Source organism: Gymnogyps californianus, chromosome 2, assembly GCF_018139145.2.
Source record: "Gymnogyps californianus isolate 813 chromosome 2, ASM1813914v2, whole genome shotgun sequence".
In the NCBI taxonomy this organism is placed as follows: Eukaryota; Metazoa; Chordata; class Aves; order Accipitriformes; family Cathartidae; genus Gymnogyps; species Gymnogyps californianus.
In genome coordinates, this window is record NC_059472.1 from 98,538,344 (window position 1) to 98,556,803 (window position 18,460).

The 18,460-nt window shown below is 40.7% G+C and overlaps 1 protein-coding gene across 3 annotated transcripts in view; it reads right to left on the reverse strand.

The window, feature by feature from the left end:
- JARID2 (jumonji and AT-rich interaction domain containing 2) overlaps positions 1-18,460 on the reverse strand; it is a 228,676-nt gene that overhangs the window by 44,023 nt on the left and 166,193 nt on the right. For all 3 annotated transcript variants that reach the window (XM_050915842.1, XM_050915844.1, XM_050915843.1), the window contains exon 5: positions 8,885-9,061. In XM_050915842.1, the coding sequence (XP_050771799.1) occupies positions 8,885-9,061 (177 nt within the window). The remainder of the gene's footprint in view (positions 1-8,884; positions 9,062-18,460) is intronic.

Sequence of the window (18,460 nt, forward strand, 5' to 3'; positions counted from 1 at the left end):
ACAACCGATGGCAGCTTCGTTAATATGTATTTCATCACTGCAAGTGATATTTTCCTTTGGAGGGAACAAATTGTATATACTGATCTGCTCATACGGAAACGTTAAGTCAGAGAGATTAGTTTTCTGTATTCAGTTGCCACTTTATAAACCGAAAATTACTAAAACAGACAACACAGCCAAAAAGCCAAATTGTGCACTTTTATGGTTCACCAAAAAAAAAAAAAAAACACCCAGAGAACATGAGACAAGGTATATTTTATATGCAACAGCTCATTAATTTTAAGTGTCGTGGGAACCCTGCCAGTTTTACCCTCTGAGTAATTATCTTTTGTCTTAATTTGTAAGATTCTTGAAAGGGGGAAGAGAGAAATGGGAGAGAAAAAATGTTCAGTCTCACAGGAAAAGCTTAAAAAGCTTAAAGCCTGAAAACACAATAAAAAGGGAGAGACGTAGATGCAAAACAGTCCTAGTCAAGCTGTCTCTAGTTAAACAGTAGATGGTATCAGTTTCTATAAAAATCAGTGTTTGTTTCTTCCAACACCTAGAATATTGTTATATCCAGCTAGACAGGTATAAAAACCTTTCTGCAATAATAAGGTCTGCAAAATTCACAAACATACAATGTGAACAAGTATCAAAACATTAACTTGATTAATTACAAAACACTACCACAAGCCAAGCATTTAAGGGGGAAAAAAACCCCCTGGACTATGATTTTGCTCTCATCTGAGTAAAAATGTAGAAGTTATTTAGACAATAAGTTATTTAGTACAATACAGGATTAAACTCTGGCCCTAATAGCTAGTAAGACAGTTCAGTGAAAAGATGAAATCGCCAGGAAAGACCAAAAAGCCCCCCAAGAAATCTCATTGTTGAAGAGTAACTGATAAGACAGAAACATCCACTTCTCAAAGGAAAGAAAACAATAAAAAAACCCCAAAACCAAAACTCTGCATTAAATATTCCTGAGACCAAATCTGATTTAACAATAAAATGATTACTAATTCTTTTGTGTCTTCTTATGCAGCAAATTGCATTCTCCTTCATGTCTGCCAGCTCTTCAGTACTTCTGAGGCATTCAGAAAAGCAGAAAAGGTTTACCTTACACTTTACTAAGCTCAGACATAGGTATGTCCCAGCTACAATCTCCCATCCCAGAGATAACTCTGACACGCTCAATATCCAATGTTCTGTTCCCAGTTATTTCTTTTCCTTGTGAAAGAGTAGTCAATAAAGGTTTCATCCTTGAAGCAATAATTTCATTAAAAACCAGAAAGACAGAAAAAAAGCCCAACCTACATGAGTGGTGAAACTCACATTATTAAAGCAGAAATCTTTTGTAGTCTCGAATTATGATTATTTTATGCTACTGTAACCAGCTCTGTATTTCCAGAACAGCTTTTAGTTAAAGGTAAGAGCACTACTAACAAATAATTAAAAGTGCAAGTAAATTATTAGTGTTCAGACACTTCAAATGGAATAAACGTATATCCTTTTATCTATATCTATCTGAATACTTATTCTCAAAATGCCATGTCCTCCAAAGCAATTATTATTAAGCTGAAACAATAAGAGTCCCAGAGTGAAATATTGGTGGGTCTTTTGGTTAGCAGTGATGATCAAACACAAAGGAACTAAACCACTACATTCAAAACTCACAAGCACTGGGGGTTTTTAAACCATTGATAAACTTTATGGCAACAGAGCAAAACCTGATGGCAGGCATGATCCCCATGGATGCACCACAGTGCTCTCTGCATTGGGGGAACTGGACCCCGGACACCAATATTCACCCAGGATCCCATACAGGAACTTTGAGGTATCTCATTTGAAACTGTGATAAAGAATCCCTACACAAACCAATGCAAACTGTGCAAACTGGGCATGTACGAGGTGCAGCTATAACAATGGCTAAAAAAATTTTTGATCAAGTAAAGCCACAGATGTGCTCAACTACTACAGATTAACTAAGCATTTACTACAGGAATTGACACTGTAGTGAGCGATAAACATTTGTGTTTTCAGCAATTTTCTGAAGTATTCCTACAAATTAATTTGCACGCAAATACTTTATAGGATACATCCAGCCAGCCATTCAGAAGCCAATTTATAATACGTACCATAATCAGGCTTTCACTGTGTAAGCAGCAGAATTACTGGACTGGGTTCAGCCAACTGCTGACACCATGGGCAAAGCTTTCTCTCCCAAGCCCTCCTGGAGATTATTCCTGCACCAGATATGCTTTATACTTGAAACAACAGGGGAGTCTGTTGCAGGGACAGCAGAGTACTGATACGTGAACCCTTTTTGCTTTGTGCCAGTGTCTGGAAGATGAAGGCATGGACCATACATGTACACATACGCCGCATGTTGCAGAGCTCATGCCGCATAAAGCAAGTGATTGCGCATTCATAAAACCATCCAAAACAAAGAGGGAAGACAAGAGTGAAAGGGAGAAGTTTTGTTTTTAGAAGGAGAAAAGGGAGCCTTGCCAATGTTGTGAACCCGAGCCAGCTATTCCAATGCAAACCTCATGTTGTTACATAGATCATGTTTGGGAAGAGATGTAATATTAATCAACTTTCTGGCATTAAGTATCCGTTACTGTACAAAAACATTCTTGCTCTGGCTTTAATTCAGTTTTAAGTCACTGTGAAAACATTTATGTGGCTCTCAAACTGCCTTAAAGGACCCAGGCAATAATTCTTTTCCCCTCCCAGAGGAACTAAAACAATGATCTACTTCCATAAAACAGAGTATTTTAATACTGTCGCTTGTTTTGGGTATGTTCAGACTTCTATAAACCGCTTCCAGAGATAGAAGCTGTCTTCTGGAGCCCCCCAACATGATCTACCTACTCAGGATCAGTGGCAAAGGCGTACTTCAGGAGAAAAGGACACCACAACATCATATGAAAACGTGTGGTACCGCTGTTTCCGCACTTCTCCAGCCCCAACCCAACGCTACACAATTTGTCAGTGGACAACTCTGCAACAAAATTTCCATAGCTGCATGCTAACAGAAGTCAAACAGGAGAATCGTGGCAGATAACACTGAATTTCTTTTTGACACTATCAGTAACACAGCTCAAAACCCTACGTGCACAGGAATATATTGGGCCACTGAGAGGAGCGTTATTGGTATGAGACACCATGCCACCGTTTGCAAAAATTCAATACCAAGTGTCTCGTCTTAGCACAAATTCATTACTCTCACCTAACCATTATGACACAAACAACATCAAAAGGGTCACTCACTAAGCAGCAAGTCCATACAAGAAGTGTCTATCTGTTATCACGAGTCTCTCACCAGGATAACAATTCAATTTTTTTGAGCAACTTTCAGCTCCCCTGTTCTTCTCCACAGGTCATACATCTAGCTACTGAAAATCTGCAAATCCCCAAATGTGTTGTGCCTGATTTGCATATTTAAATATGTAAATTACTGCAAAACGGGTAATTTTCATGTTACATATTTTTGCAGAAAAATTAAATGTGCAAAAATGTTTATTGCAACAATTACTGGTTCCATGGTATTTCAACAAAAGGCTGTAAATCATCAAAATAATTGCCTACCCATTAACTATTGTAGCACTCTGCCTGAAATTTTCTCATTCTGCATTTTAGCTCAATGCAAAAAATATTTTTCTTCTAAATGTTTACCTCTTCACGATTAATTTCACTAAAAAAGATGCACAAGCCTAAGACTCTGTCTTATGTACACACCCACAAATACCAAATTTAGTTAAAAACAAAACTAAATAAAGAATTGCAACCACAAATTAGAATTTTCTCACAACACACTCAAACAGTAATGTATGTAAAAGATATGCCATTTAAGCCCAAGATATACAAACACTGCATTGAACTATATCCTGAAATAAGAAAGAAAAAAAAAAAAAACTATCTACGATCTTTTCCTGCATCATCTTTGTTACTACACATGTAAGGAAATTACTCTGCTAAATTATCCATTGTAAATTGAGAAGCGAAACATTCTTCTGTATTTCTGGTAAGCGAGGAAGACAGCACTAAAGCAGAGTATAGTATTTCTAGCCATGCCTGCTTACTACGCACTACTGCCAGATCTGTTTTGAAATTTGAGCCCCAAGAAAAAAGGCGTCTATACAATTTTCTCCCCTGCTCATTTCAGGCAAAAGGCATGCAGAGCAGTTTTTATCTGACCATGTTAACAAAATACAGCATGGACCAGTAACTGTTTCTGACCCAGTAGGTTTTCTGACACGCTGGAGCTGGTTTGCTCCAGCTAAGGAAACAAGACTCTCCTTCATGAAGAAGTCTGGTTACAAATAATGATAAGGCTAACTCTGTTTTCCTAAATGTAAATTACAACTTAATTGCCTGTCTCAGGCATCCGAAGACAAACACGACATTCCCAGATATGCTGGCCCAGATGTGCACTTCTCTCCACCTTTGAACTGCTGTGCTGGTGTGAGAAATACCTAATCCTGCAATCATCCTTCTTGAGGAAATTAGCCAACCATTATTAGAGGAACTGTAGCCTGCTGTGTGCAATTTCAAAGTTGTCTATGCAACTGTATCTGTGCACGCTGCTCCTCCTGAGGCCCTTTTCCAGTCCACAAGCCCTTTCAAGTAGAGTAACGCCTATCCGCTTTTGCTCTTGTGATGGGACCGATAACCCAACAACTCCCTAACTGCATCTTCCAGCTCCCAATCCCCGCCTGCCTAACAAAACACTTGGCACCTGCAAACGTTTTCCTTCAGGAGCCTGCAGAGAAAACCTTCTATTGTGCCACAGAATGAAATCAAAGTAGGATTTATTTACTTGTGAGGAATTCAAAGAATTAGTTTTAAAGAAACAGAGACCTAAGCCTACCCTCTTACCTACAACTTGGAATTTCCTCCGAGCAGCGGGGAGATGTAATTTAGACTCGGTACCTCCCCGTCCCCCAGGGAAGTGGAGTACAGCTCGCTTGCGGAGAACCTGCTTTGCCTGCACATCAGCCCGCAGCAGCTGATGACTGACGCCCTCCTCCCTTTCCATAAGTTCAGTTTTCTAATAGATCAATGTCTCTCCATCTCCTCCTCCGTGTTGGCAAGATGCCCTGTCATCCAGGCTGTGGTTGAGAAGTTTCCCCCACACCTGGCAGCTACGCTGAAGAAAAAACACATTGTTTAAGCCAATGCTCCTGCCTGCTTCTTCCACCAAATTCCTTGTGTTCAAAGCCATGTAATAGTCTCAGATAGACTGATGGTCATTTGAGATGCGTACAAAATGCAAGCTGGAAAATAAGCATATCCATCTGAGCAGCACGCAGGCGTCCTGTGGCTGGGCGTTCTGGATCTAAACACCGAGAATTACAAGGTTCCTACACCCACACTCAAAAGGGTCAGTAACAGGGCTGCAATTACAACACAGTCATCCGAACCTCTGCTCTATCTGCTACAATATGCAGCACCGTATCATCCCTAATTTTCCATACGTTAATTTTGAAATTCACCACAAACTTACTTAGAAGGTCTGAAGTTAAAAGGGAACTACATGCCTTGAAAAGATGAAATCCTTTACTGAAACAGCAAGAGGGATTTCTCTATTCCAACTAAATTTTCATATGGTTTCTTAGCTGGGAAAATATCCTTTTGAAGTCAGTAGCTATATGGAGACCAAGCGATTCAGTTGATTAGTTTCTGGTCTTCCATCATTTTAACCCCGCCATAAATCCTAACTCAATTAAAATCATTCTGATTAGGACCAAAATTCCACATCAAGTTTTAGAAAGCTTCTAAAATCTCCCCCTCCTCAAAAGACATATATAATTAAAAGCACAAACTTCTGCCAATTTTATTGCTGAATTTCTCAGAAAAGTTATCAATGGTACTTTGTGAAAGTACCATTGTAACATGTACTGTGAGATCATACCTTAATCCATAAGCAAGTAAGAACCACTCACACATTTTACTCTACATTACAAGAGAACAGTTCTCTTGCAAACAAAAACTTAAAGTCATTAGACAGCATCTTCTCTTAGTGAGAATTTTTCATTATAAGTTTAAGCACGCTGAAAAAGACAGTAATGGGAAGAGTTACATGCATAACATCCCACACGACGTGAGAGATACCTACCCAGAACTAATACTAGTTTCTAACCAAGGCACAAAGCACCACCAATGACATCCAAGCCTTTATCTGCTGCTAACTTATCTTAACATATGTCAGACGCGGCCTAATCAGCTGAAATTTGGCAATGACATGAAACCAATTTTTAAGAGCATGGCTCTACCATTTTCCCTTGTGGCAACCACAGTAATACCTTAGAAAACGGTTTAACCACAAGACTATCACTGCCTGCACTAAGATATTGCATGAAGGAAAGACTTGCACATTGCTACATATCCCTTTTCCACACTCCCATGAATGTGGGGGATAAACACTTCTCCTGCCAAACATTTTACTTTGCTCTTTAACGGTTGGTATGTGTGCAGCACATCAGAAGTACTAAGAAAGGAGGATGAAAAGGCATAGGTAACAATCCGATGTTTTAAATATATCTAAGGATATATACATGTAAGCAGTACAATACATATATATATATGTAAGCAGTAAGGCTGGAAGGCAACAAGTCAGTTGAGCTAATTACTTCAATTCGTGCAGCAAGCTATGCCACGTGTTATACGTGCTTCTTATTCATACTTAGGCATTTTCGATTGAGTTAGCTGTCCAAAAGGTGGCTCAACAGGCTAGGTTATAACAAATAGTTTGGTGTGCAACCCTACTAATGCCCCATATTGGCGTCAGAAGAGGATATTGACAAATGACTTCGCCCGGGAAAGTTGTTCTGGCCCCCATTTAGTAGAAAACAATCTTTTGACACTGTCTAATGACATTAATCAAGCTCTGAACCTTTGTTGTTGTATGTCATAGCAAATACTTAGCATTTTCAGGTCCAAAGTGCTTGACGACACATTGTATATTAAAAACAAAAGACTTTAATTCATTAAAAATAGACTCTCATGCTAGATTAAGTTCATTTGCTGCACCCGTCCCTGGTCTGCCTTTGTGTGTGGTCTCATTTAAAACAGACACACATGAACCAGAACTTACTTTATTCTCAGGAAACAAAAATACTATTGGCTGTCAACCAAAATAACAGACACTGAAAAATGGGAATACCCCTGGGTAAGGAAATATTTAATTAAAAAAAAAAAAAAAAAAAAGAAGAAGAAGAAGAAAAAGAAAAAAAGAAATGACAATGACGAAGAAGAAGCAGCTGCCTTCTCTGGGAATTCCTGTTTCATCACCTTTGTCAAAACATCTCGCATTGTCTCCTATGTATTTTATAAAGGTCTTTTGCAGATCTGTTAAAGCAGCAGCTTCATTTATGCTCACTCTGATCTATATTGATAAAGATTATGAAGCCATTAGATGGCTCATTAAGTTTGCCTTTACTTACCCCCAATTAAGATTTCAGGTGTCTCTGGTTTTGAGCTAATTTCAAAGTGGCTGCCATCTGGGACATTCTCAAGGAACACGATCGGCTCCTTTTGTAATGATATTTCACACTTAAAACTCTAAGGCAGCAGTTCTGTTACGTGCAATCTCATTTTCCATATGTAGAGTTTTGTGCCTGTTATTTTGGGGGGTTTATTTAGAAATCAATCCAAAGTGCCAAGTTTTGATCCATGGCTTTTACAGCATTAAAGCCCCTGCTCACAGCTGACAGTTGAAACGCTATTAGGCATAACATCCCCTTGCCCTTCTCCACAAATAGTTCACAAATAGTTCAGAAAAAGAGAGTTTTTGAGCTTGGGTGTGCAAAACAGATTCAGACGTAGTCATGAAAAATAATTTTGGAGGGTGTCCTTTACAGAAAACTCCCTTTAGAAAAGCAGAGATGAGCACCAGGACAGTGAAGTAATTGGGATCTACTAATCTCTTCTTCAGAGCAGAGAGTAGCACAAAAGAACAAAAAAAAGCAGGCACAGTCACAACCACCTCTCCAAAAGTGCGCTGTAGAGAGACCTTCCTCTCAGACCTCCTCCTAAGAGGAGGAGAGCTGAATGGGCAGTCACCCGAAGGAAAGATTTTCACGGTAAACTAATATGGAGGAAGGGAATGGAGAGCACAGGCTCCATTTTGAAATTACGTCAGGCAGAGAGGGCACAGAGTTGTTATGATACAAGACCTCTTGATGGAGAGAGAACCACATCACACAGGACTTTGGCAGTGGAGCATTACAGCAGGCTCAGAAAATTTTCAGAGTGGCTTTTAAAGTCTTCCATTTTACACTAGGTGATGTTGTAACATACACGGATCCATTTATCAAGATAAGTCATGAGGACATCGTGACAGAAATGAATGCAGCTTTTGTTGATTTGCAAAGAAATAACAGACTTGAAAAAGCTTCTTCCATGAAATCTTTCAATCAACATCATGAATGCAGTATCTTAACCTACTGCAATTGTGGTGTCAATATTGCATGTGAGAAATTAAGTGTTGCCCCTGTCACGTGTTTTAATAACACTTATGAATGCTTATATTTAACTTCGATAAAATAAAATCATTCTAGATTAAACATCAGTCTCAAAAAACCCAGAGAGAGAGCAACTCTGTGTGTCCATACATCTGTGTGTGTATGTGTGTGTACAACTCCTGTGTGTGTGTGTGTGTATATACATATATATAATTCCAGCTCTGCAGTTATAGTTCTGCCACAGACAGAGTTCAGATTGTCAGGAGAAACAGGTTAAAACAGAAGATGCTAACACTATATCTCACTCCATTTTACCATTATGGCCTGTATCCTTTTTCACTCAGATCCAGAAGGATGGACAAGGATTAAGCACATTCAGCTCAAATTTCTTTACTAGGCAGTGCAGGAGAACAGCACTGTTTAAGACCTACCTTGCCCATTTGGTACATGTTTATGCGTTTTTCCTTTCCTGGGGGTTGACTGGCATGATGATGAAGCGTTGTTTGTGGCTGTTTTTGTGTCCTCTGTCTCCTCCTCCTCCTCTTCTTCATCCTCGTCATCCTGAGAGCTTCCAAAATATACCATGTTGCTGGGCAGGGCTGGAGAACCTGATCATTATAAAGAAATGGCTCATTAGCATCATTACATTCTACTTCCTGCACTAACCATATTGATCATAACCTACTTCAGTGTTATGCATAGCAAGGGAAGAGAGGGACTCAGAGATGGAAGGTCACACTAGTGCATGACTAACCAGAGGGTTTTTATTTATTAATTTTTACCAACAGGATATGTATGTGCCTGAAAAGCAGGGTTTCCCCCACCCCAAGCACATTCTATTCATACTTTGGACAATCAAACAGTCTTGCTACAAGCCCTGATTAATAGCTTTGTGTATTCAGAAAAGGACTAATGCACATGCTTAATTTCAAATGCGTGCTTTAGTGCCTTACTGAAGTCTTAACGCACAAACTAGAAGCTTACAGCTTTTCCAAACAGAAGAAAAAAGAGCATTTACAAACCTATCTGCACCCTGGTAATATTTTGAGGTTATTATTACAATAAAATATTAGTATTTAAACTTCACAATGATTTGCAGATCTCTACAGTATTGTACACAATGCTTTGCAGTATTCTGGTTCAGATTTAAACAAAGAGAAAACCCGAGACATTGAGATGCTTAAATTTGCCTAGCAGGTCCCTGGCAAAGGAGAGAAAAGAGCAAAGGTCTCCCGATTCCCTGTGTGCTCCTCTTGAGGATGTTGCTTCTCATCTCTTGCTTACTTCCCATGATGCTCCCCCTAACATGCCTTGTTTGCGTAAGGGTAAGATACAACATGGAATTCAGTGAGAGAGCAGTGAGGATTCACAAAGCTTAACAACAATACAGGTTTGTAATTTGAATGTAACTCTTGCACAAAATTTCTTTTACACGTGTCATGCAACAGTGTATAGGTTTCCCTGCAAAATTCCCTGTACAAATACTGCTGACAACTAATGGACACTTTCCCTTATGCCCAATATTAGTTTCTACTTCAAAATGAGTCTTCTGTCTATCCCCTGGAGGGACAGGTGCCCTAGGAGCCTTCTACTTATTCACAAAAAGATTTTTTTGGTGAAGAAAGGAAAAAAATAGAAAGTTAATAGAAGTGGAGAATGGGGACTCATTGCTTCAATTACTTTCCTGTAGCTAAATAAAACAAAGGACAAAGAGAGCTGGGCTACAGACCAACAACACAAGATAGTGGTGATTTGGCTGATGCTTCCTTAGGAAACGCTTCTGGCTTCACGCTCTTCAGAACAGCAATTCTGTGTTTTGTTTGGTTTTGAGCTGTTGGAGTTGCCATTGCCAACAACTAACTAAAGCTTATTTTTAGGTTGTGTATTTTCTGCTCCCACCAGGTTTGTAACAAAATACTCTTTAACTACAAAAATTACATTGTAATGAATGGATACCTAAATATGGCACAAGAACTGGGATAGGCTGTTTCTGCAATGAACTATCTTTTCCTAAGTGTACTGGTTTTGGTTCGGACAGAGTTAATTTTCTTCATAATAGTTTGTATGGTGCTATGTTTTGCATTTGTGACCAAAACAGTGTTGATAACACAGGGATGTTTTAGCTATTGCTGAGCAGTCCTTGCACACCGTCAAGGCATTTTTTTTTTCCTGTGTCTGATGCTGCCCCACCAGCGAGCAGGCTGGGGGTGCACGAGAAGTTGGGAGGGGACACAGCTGGGACAGCTGACCCCAACTGACCAAAGGGATATTCCATACCGTATGATGTCATGCTCAGCAATAAAAGCTGGGGGAAGGAGGAGGAAGCAGGGGCTTTCGGAGTGATGGTGTTTGTCTTCCCAAGTAACTGTTACATGTGGTGGAGCCCTGCTTTCCTGGCGATGGCTGAACACCTGACTGCCGATGGGACGTAGTGAATGAATTCCTTCTTTTGCTTTGCTTGCGCTCGCAGCTTTTGCATTACCTGAACTGTCTTTATCTCAAACCATGAGCTTTTGCACTTTTACCCTTCCAGTTCTCTTCCCCATCCCACTGGGGGGGAGCGAGTGAGCGGCTGTGTGGGGCTTAGCCCCTGCCTGTAAAGACCTTTGCTCTTGGTCTTTGTAACAGCCCCTTTGGGACTGCGTCTGCCTTGGGGAGAAGCAGAGAGAAACTCCCCACCAGCACCCTGGGCTGTGCAGCAGTGGTAGCCCTGAGACAGCTAGGGGAAACACGGCAGCAGCGCCTAGGGCATGACAATTCTTCCCCTCTGAAATAACGTATGTATTAATCCATTCAATCTAGACATAAATGTATGGATACATATGGTTATCCTAGGGGGAAAGCTTTTTGCATGCCACAACTTTCATATTTATATAGACTAATGATCAAATTAAGACTGCTGACATATTTTAAGGCATAGGAGCTGTAGCAACATACAGAAACAAAAACCTTCACATTTTTTATGCAAGCCCAGAACTTTTTGGCACACTCGAAGCAATCAACCATAGTAGGTAAGAGGTGCTGAGAGGCACATTAATTCTTCTGCTTGGAGGGGAGCTTTAAGTCTCAATAGCAACGAACTAGAAGACTCCAAAACAGTTACTCTAGGACAGTGCTGCCTGAAAAAGAAATTGTCTTTTTTCTTCCATCTAGGTACCCAAGTCTGTGGTATGGATTCAGAAGTTATTAGCTCTGCAAGTCTGTACTGTGCATCAGTTCTAATCAGGATCCAAAGTCTGGATCAGTGCATTAATGCATTGAAAAATGACGGTAGTAAAAGAAACTTACTGTTAGGAACCCTCAAAATTAGATTCAAACACAGACTGAAATCTCTCTATTATAATTAGAGAAATAGTCAGAAATTTTATCTGAGACACTAAAATAGGAGACCAGATATAGCGTCTATTCTCTAAGCCTCATCTTCACTGGAGTTCCACATCCCTGAGCTTTTTTGTCAGCTGCTTTCAACAGCACCAGCAAAAAAATTATCATCTGCGACGCAAATGTTGTTATTACAACAGCAATCTTTTTTCTTTTTTTTTTTTTAAAGCATAGAATAAAATATAGTACTGTGTCACTCTGCTTCGAAAGGAGGGAGGGTCTAACCCAAGTGCGAGAGCAGATACAAACTTCACCCAACTCCTGGTATTCAATCGTTGCAATCTCAGTGCATAAATCTTTGGTCAGAATGACATTTTTTAATTCTTTCCAATCGAGAACTATGAACAACAATGGTTAAACTGCATTCCTGGGACAGCTGGGACTGTTTGGGAAGTACATTTCCAGAGAAATTAGACTAGCAATGTCCAATAGCACAGGAGAGTCCTCCTAGCCCTCACTTTACTGATCTAAGTGCTCTGCAATATGAGACCTTGGAGAAAAGCTGGTGTTCAGTCTAGGTCGCCTCCTCCCCTCCTCCTCCCCCCCAGCTTTTCCTACATATTTATTAAAGTTGACTTGCAAAACAGAAAGAAAGAAAAAAAAGGCTGGACTCGCACATTTTTGTTCTATTTAAGCATTGTTATGGATGGAAGACACTGAAAGAAATCTAAAAGCTTTGAGTTTTCTTGCTTACTTCTTATATTAGAACTATTTTTATCATAATCTTTTATAATAAGATTTCAGCTCTGGAATAGCCTCAAATACTGAGAATTTGTTCACACCTATGGGTTGAGCTGGTTAAAACCGCTTTCACTTTAAGTCTACGTAGCTAAAAATGTCCAAAAGGCTGAAAAAACACTAGTTCAAAATACTGAAACAGGCTGCTCAAGATACTGCAAATTCCCTTTATGAGCAAACTGAAGGAAAGACAAGCCTGTAAGTACGCTGTGATTTCATTCAAGCTAAAAGAATGACAATTATGTTCATTAGGCAACACCTAACATGTATAAGTGTGAGCGGCTGACGTGCACTGGTGGTTTACACCAAGCAAAGAGCTAAGAGAACCCCCCAGAACTCCTCTTATGGACATAAAACTCAGAATTCTCATGACTGAAGAACTAATGAAGCTCATACAAGCGAAGCTGCACCTTTAAGAGTGAATGTTAGGTGATCACTCACCTTCTTTACTATAATAAAGATTCCTGTCCTAAATATACCTCATCATCTCCGAGACCAGACAGGGGAGTGTATATGATGCCATAGCCTACTCTACAGGGGACCCCGTTTGTTACTCAAAGCTGCTAATTTATATAAACAATACTAAGTAGTGTTATTGTAGCCACGAATGTCTAAGACCGTTGGAGACATGGAGAAGAATGTGCACTCAAGAGCCAGTTTCTTTTTTCCAGCTATATCAGTTGGTCTAACAAAATATATTGCCCTTCCTCATAAATCTGGCCTGTCTTCATCTCAAGTTAAGAACATGGTGGTTTTCCTTACAGAAAGACTTCGCTGAGAGTTGTTGCTCTCAGGTTTCTCCATGTCTAACAGATATTTATCATGAAAATTAGGTATGACAGCAACATGATAAAAACCCTCCAAAATGGCATGAGAAGAAGGACAACTGCAGGTTCACCAGATGCATACATACACACACGTTCACAGAACACACTGTTGTAGGCGCTTGCTTGATTTTTTTAATTCACGACACACTATTCTGCACATTTTTGTCTTTGCCTGGACGCACTCAGCAACAGAAACCCACGGGGCAGCTATGCCAGTTCATTCTTGCGCATATTTTGCCAGCCAGACAGCAAGCGTAAAGATGAGCAATCATCCCTCTTCTTCCTCTTGCCCTCCCCAGCACCAAGGCGTGATTCTCAAAGCCTACCCAGGGCAATCTAAAGAGCGACGCTAGAATTTAATTAATAACCAACAGCAAAAGAGAAGAGCTGCAATGCTCCAGATAGAGGGCAACATCTGTGCCTGGGAGGTGGTGCCAGGTGCCAGGTCTCAGCACTCTAGGTATGTAATTCCCCCCTTCCTCGCTTTCCATTCCCAAGAAAACAGCAGAAAAATCTGCAAGAGAGTTACGAGAGCCTGTGGCTGTATCGAATTTTACAAGTCTCCTTCTGTGCCGGGAGCCCCCAAGTTGTGCAGGCAGCTGCTACCACGGGCACTGCAGCGGATGAAGGGGGAGAGCAGGGGAGCAGCCCTCCAGCGCCTGGGGAAAGTGTGCGAGCAGCCCTCCACATTGAGAAACCCACCCTGCCACGCACCCGATCAGCAGGTGCTTGAAAAACCCGCTCACTCAGCAAATCTGACAGTAATCTAGAAAATAAAATTTGACTTCCCACCACTTATTTAGAAGACATTTCATACAAGGAACCATCTAGACTGTCTGTGGCTGTGTGGACATTTTTCTTGGCATCAAAAATGGTCTACAGAGCATCTACCTCCATCTGGCCTCTTGTTCTTATTCCTGTGCCACCACCTCGACTGTAGCAGTATAATTTTTTTGTGGGGCCATGTGGTGAATCAGATCAGGGAACTGATTCAGATTAAAATCCCAGACTAAGGAAATTAAAGTCCATGAATAAATGCTCTAACTGTAATGTAATGTTACAAGCTCTCAAGTAAAGATTTGGAAAATCTCTATGCACACTTTTTCTTATTGAATGTGTAGCTTAATATATCACTTTATGTTATTAAACAAAAAATGAAACGCAGTATGTTTCCAATCTCGTGTAGGAGCTGCACGCTTTACATTCTGTCCTGATGATGTCTAGGCACACGCTTCCTAAATCCTATCCCCCCCAAGACAGTTGATTTGTTTTGCATCAATATTTGCATAAAAGCACGTGCCATCACCAGAGAACTGGACGAGGCAATCGCAACACGTTGGGAAGGAAGGAGAAGCCATGGCAGAAGTAGTAAGCTGAAAGAAAGGGCATGCAGCAGCAGCAGCAGCAGCAGAGCAGAAAAAGGGAGGGGCTCAGATGTGCTGGGGCTGGAGAAAGAGGCGAGCGGCGAGAGATAAGTTAGCAGACAGACACAGGCTGCAGGAGCAACGGGAGAAGGAAGATACTGAAAGAATTACTGACACTAAATAGTAACAAATACAGTAAAGCGGGAAGGACACCTTGTATTGAGCAGCTTTAACAGGATTATCTGTCTGATAGTGCTGTCGACCTGCTGCCCTGATCTGGACATGTGCCAGTCACCTTTTCCCGCTTAACAAGTCGCTGTTAACTCACAGTTGAGAGCAGAAAAGCTATGGCCAAGGCCAGGCAGCAACCTGGAGGGAACTTCCCAGTCCTCTCCCCCTCCTCCAAATCACTGCGGGAAGGCCAAATCGCCAAAGCTGGCCCTCGTCGTGCGATTTTGAAAGCCTAACAAATTGCCGTGGCTGACTAAGGGATTGCAAGCCACGCGGAAAGCTCAGACAGCTAACAGAACCCCAGGTACCCTCTCCTCACCAGTATCAGAGCAGGAGTTACTGCTCCTGTGATCAGATACTGCTGTGCGTGGCAAATTTTGAGAAAATCATTAATGGTGAGTTGTCTTTTTTAAATTCACTCATCACGATTACAATGAGCTATGAATTATTACAAAAAGGGAGGATACTCAGCTCTTTAAAAAATGAGGTTTGAAGTATGTTTGGCAACTGTTTCCATCAGTATCTGCAGTTTCATTACTGAAATTCTCTCTTGAGTATTTTTGTCTTCTCTCCTATTGTGAGAGCAACACAAAAGAAAACCTAACTATATAGGAAAAACAATTACCACAACTACACACAAAGTGTTGCCTAATGCATATGAAAGGACGACAAATATATTTTATGTCCTCTGTTATAACAACTTGATGCTTATACAACAATAAGTACAAAGTAAAAAATGTTTTTTTTAAGCCAGGGTGCTGCTTTTAGCAATTTTCTCAGAAAGATGTTACCCTTTGCATGTGCAAAATTCAGGCTTGCTACTAACAGTAGGCAGAATTGATGCTTACGCAACTTGTACATACAGATGTGTTGACCTCAGCAGCAAGTGCCTGATTAATAGAATAAACTATACTCTTTTTCAGTCATTTTATTTGACTAATGAGGTTATTACTTTTTTTTATTTGACAAATGTGTAATTTTCCCTCCTAAATTACGGTATGTTTTGTTTTTCATTAAATTACATTAACTTTTGTCTTGGACTAGCTAAACATATTAAAAAAACTCTGAATTTGGATCTGAAGAGTGGAATCAGAAGTATGGAAAGTGCATGTGCTTTGCCAAAAGCACTATTTCATTACTCTTCAGAATTAGCTGGCAGTGTTTCTGCAATATTTACTGAAGTACAAACCAAATGTTTTCATCTGGACAGGATTCAAACCCTGGTATGTTACAACCACAACAAAAATCATCTCAATCCAAGAGCCTTCTCTGTAATTTGGGCTGTGGTTTCTGCAAAATTGGAGGATTCTTCTCCATGAATTATTTACACCAGCTCCCCCTCTAGCTCCTCTCTTTTTTTTCCTCCTAACAATTAAACATAACCCAGATGTGCTTTGGAAAAATCTTAAAACAATTTAAGACATCAGAATGATTTAAGCACAAGGCAGGTCAAGGTATGCGGGACTTAAACCTGCCCCAATAAACACGCGGCATGCCAAGCCCTACAACGAGCTGCATCCAGAGGTTTGGCTTCTCCTCTAACACACGGCCCCATTTTGGGGCTGTATGCAGGTGGAAAAAACCTTGCCTCCCAAATGCTCCCGATGTACTGGCATCTCAATGCTTAAAATTTAGGGCCTGCTTCTCATTTATTATATGTCCTACTTATTATGTTTTGGCAGGACAGCGCCAAGTCCCTGAAGCGCGAATAAATGTAATTTATGCCCGCACTTTATGGTCCTTTTACGGAGCAAGGCTAAAAGAGAATGAACTGCATAAACTCTATAGGAAAGAGCTATTGTATCTCACTTGTCTGACTCCACCTGCAGGAACAGTCCCAGAGGGAGCTCCCCAGTGCCTGAGCGAGAGGGAGCAAAAGGCCATCCCAAGTACAGAAATAAAACAGAGCTCATAAACACACTGATGCTCAAACTCTGCTTTCCTCTGCCGTTGTACAAATCACGAGATGTTTAGTGTTATGGCTAACTTATTGGCTAGTGCAGTGACATAAACCCCATTTTCTTCTTGGTCCGTTCTTCAAAGCAGTAGAGCTAAAACCAAAAAGCCAAAGAAAATTGTTCCTTTTCTAGGGAAATGGAGTAAGCGTGGGGAAATGTGCAAATCTGCAGGAAAAAAAATAAAAGGTTCACTTTCCAAAGTTAACAAAACACACACCAGAGTAACAGACTACTGAATATTAAAAAAAAAAAAAAAATAGTAGAGTGCTTCTAGCATCTACAATTCATATCTGATGATCTCAAAGCAATTTACCTCCACTAACCTGGCTAGATTTGGCAGTGAACCTCAAAACCAACCCTTCCCACATACATTTCAACCCCTGACTTTACGTTCCCCTCCACCATGAACAAGACAAGTCTGCAAGTCCCAAACCCCCACGCTGCCATTCCCAAAAGGCTACCAGGCTGTGTTTCATACCCAAGAGATCCTGAGCCCCATCCCTAGCACAAAATAAGTCTTTCGGGGAGCACTGAACCTATGGTAGGGTCACAGGTTACAGAAGAAGGCTCACAGGTTTCTGGCTGGGAGGAAGGGCAGGAATTGCCCTTGCCAGAATACTTTACATTGTCCACCTGGCACCAAAAACTGTGGGCAGCGAGGTTCTGAAGTGCTGCTGCTGCCATCGCAGCACTCTGATTTTATGCCAGTAGCTTATCCATAATCAACGTCCAGCTATGCCAATACCTATATACAGAGTTAAACATTTATCCTCATTTTGCAGAAAAACTAAGCAGCTCGCTGAGGGACTCTGAGTGAGTCTGTGGCAAATACAAAGGCTGAACCACAAGATTAGTCTCCCGTTTCAATGAGTTACTTTCGTCCTGTGGCTTTTTGCAGGGGTAGATATTGGAATCATTAACATCAGAAAGGGGCCTCAAAACGGGAAGAGCAGGGAAAAACTTTGATTCTGCTGTAGTACTACACACAGGCTACTGTATCTTGCGCTTAGCAGCTCTTCCCACCTCTTAAATCTCCTAGTAGGCACACACTGATGTGAAGACGTATCCTCCGCTGCATGCCTGGAGGGATGGCCCTCCAGCAGCACTCTCATCCCCTGGGAAGGAATAATGCCATGGTGTTGGTCACCAGGCTCTCTCTGCGTACTTAATACACGTGCTGTTCACTTCAGCCCGCATATTCACTTCTCCCTGCCAACACTGATTAAATGATTCTTGTCCTAAACCACCATGAGAGTTAGTTACCAGCCCAGAGCAGCATATTCCACAGGTGGACTAAATGGTTGCACATATGAGAAATACCTCACATTTTACACTTCAATGTTACTCCTAACTTTAAAAAAGGACTTCAAAATTGTGAGATTACAGTTACTAAATGCAAACTTATTTTTATTAAATGGTTTGTGCAATTAAGACTCAACACCTCAAAGTTTATTCTTGTGCTTTCAATCCATCCTAAAATTTTAGTCTCAAATACCAAATGATTTAAC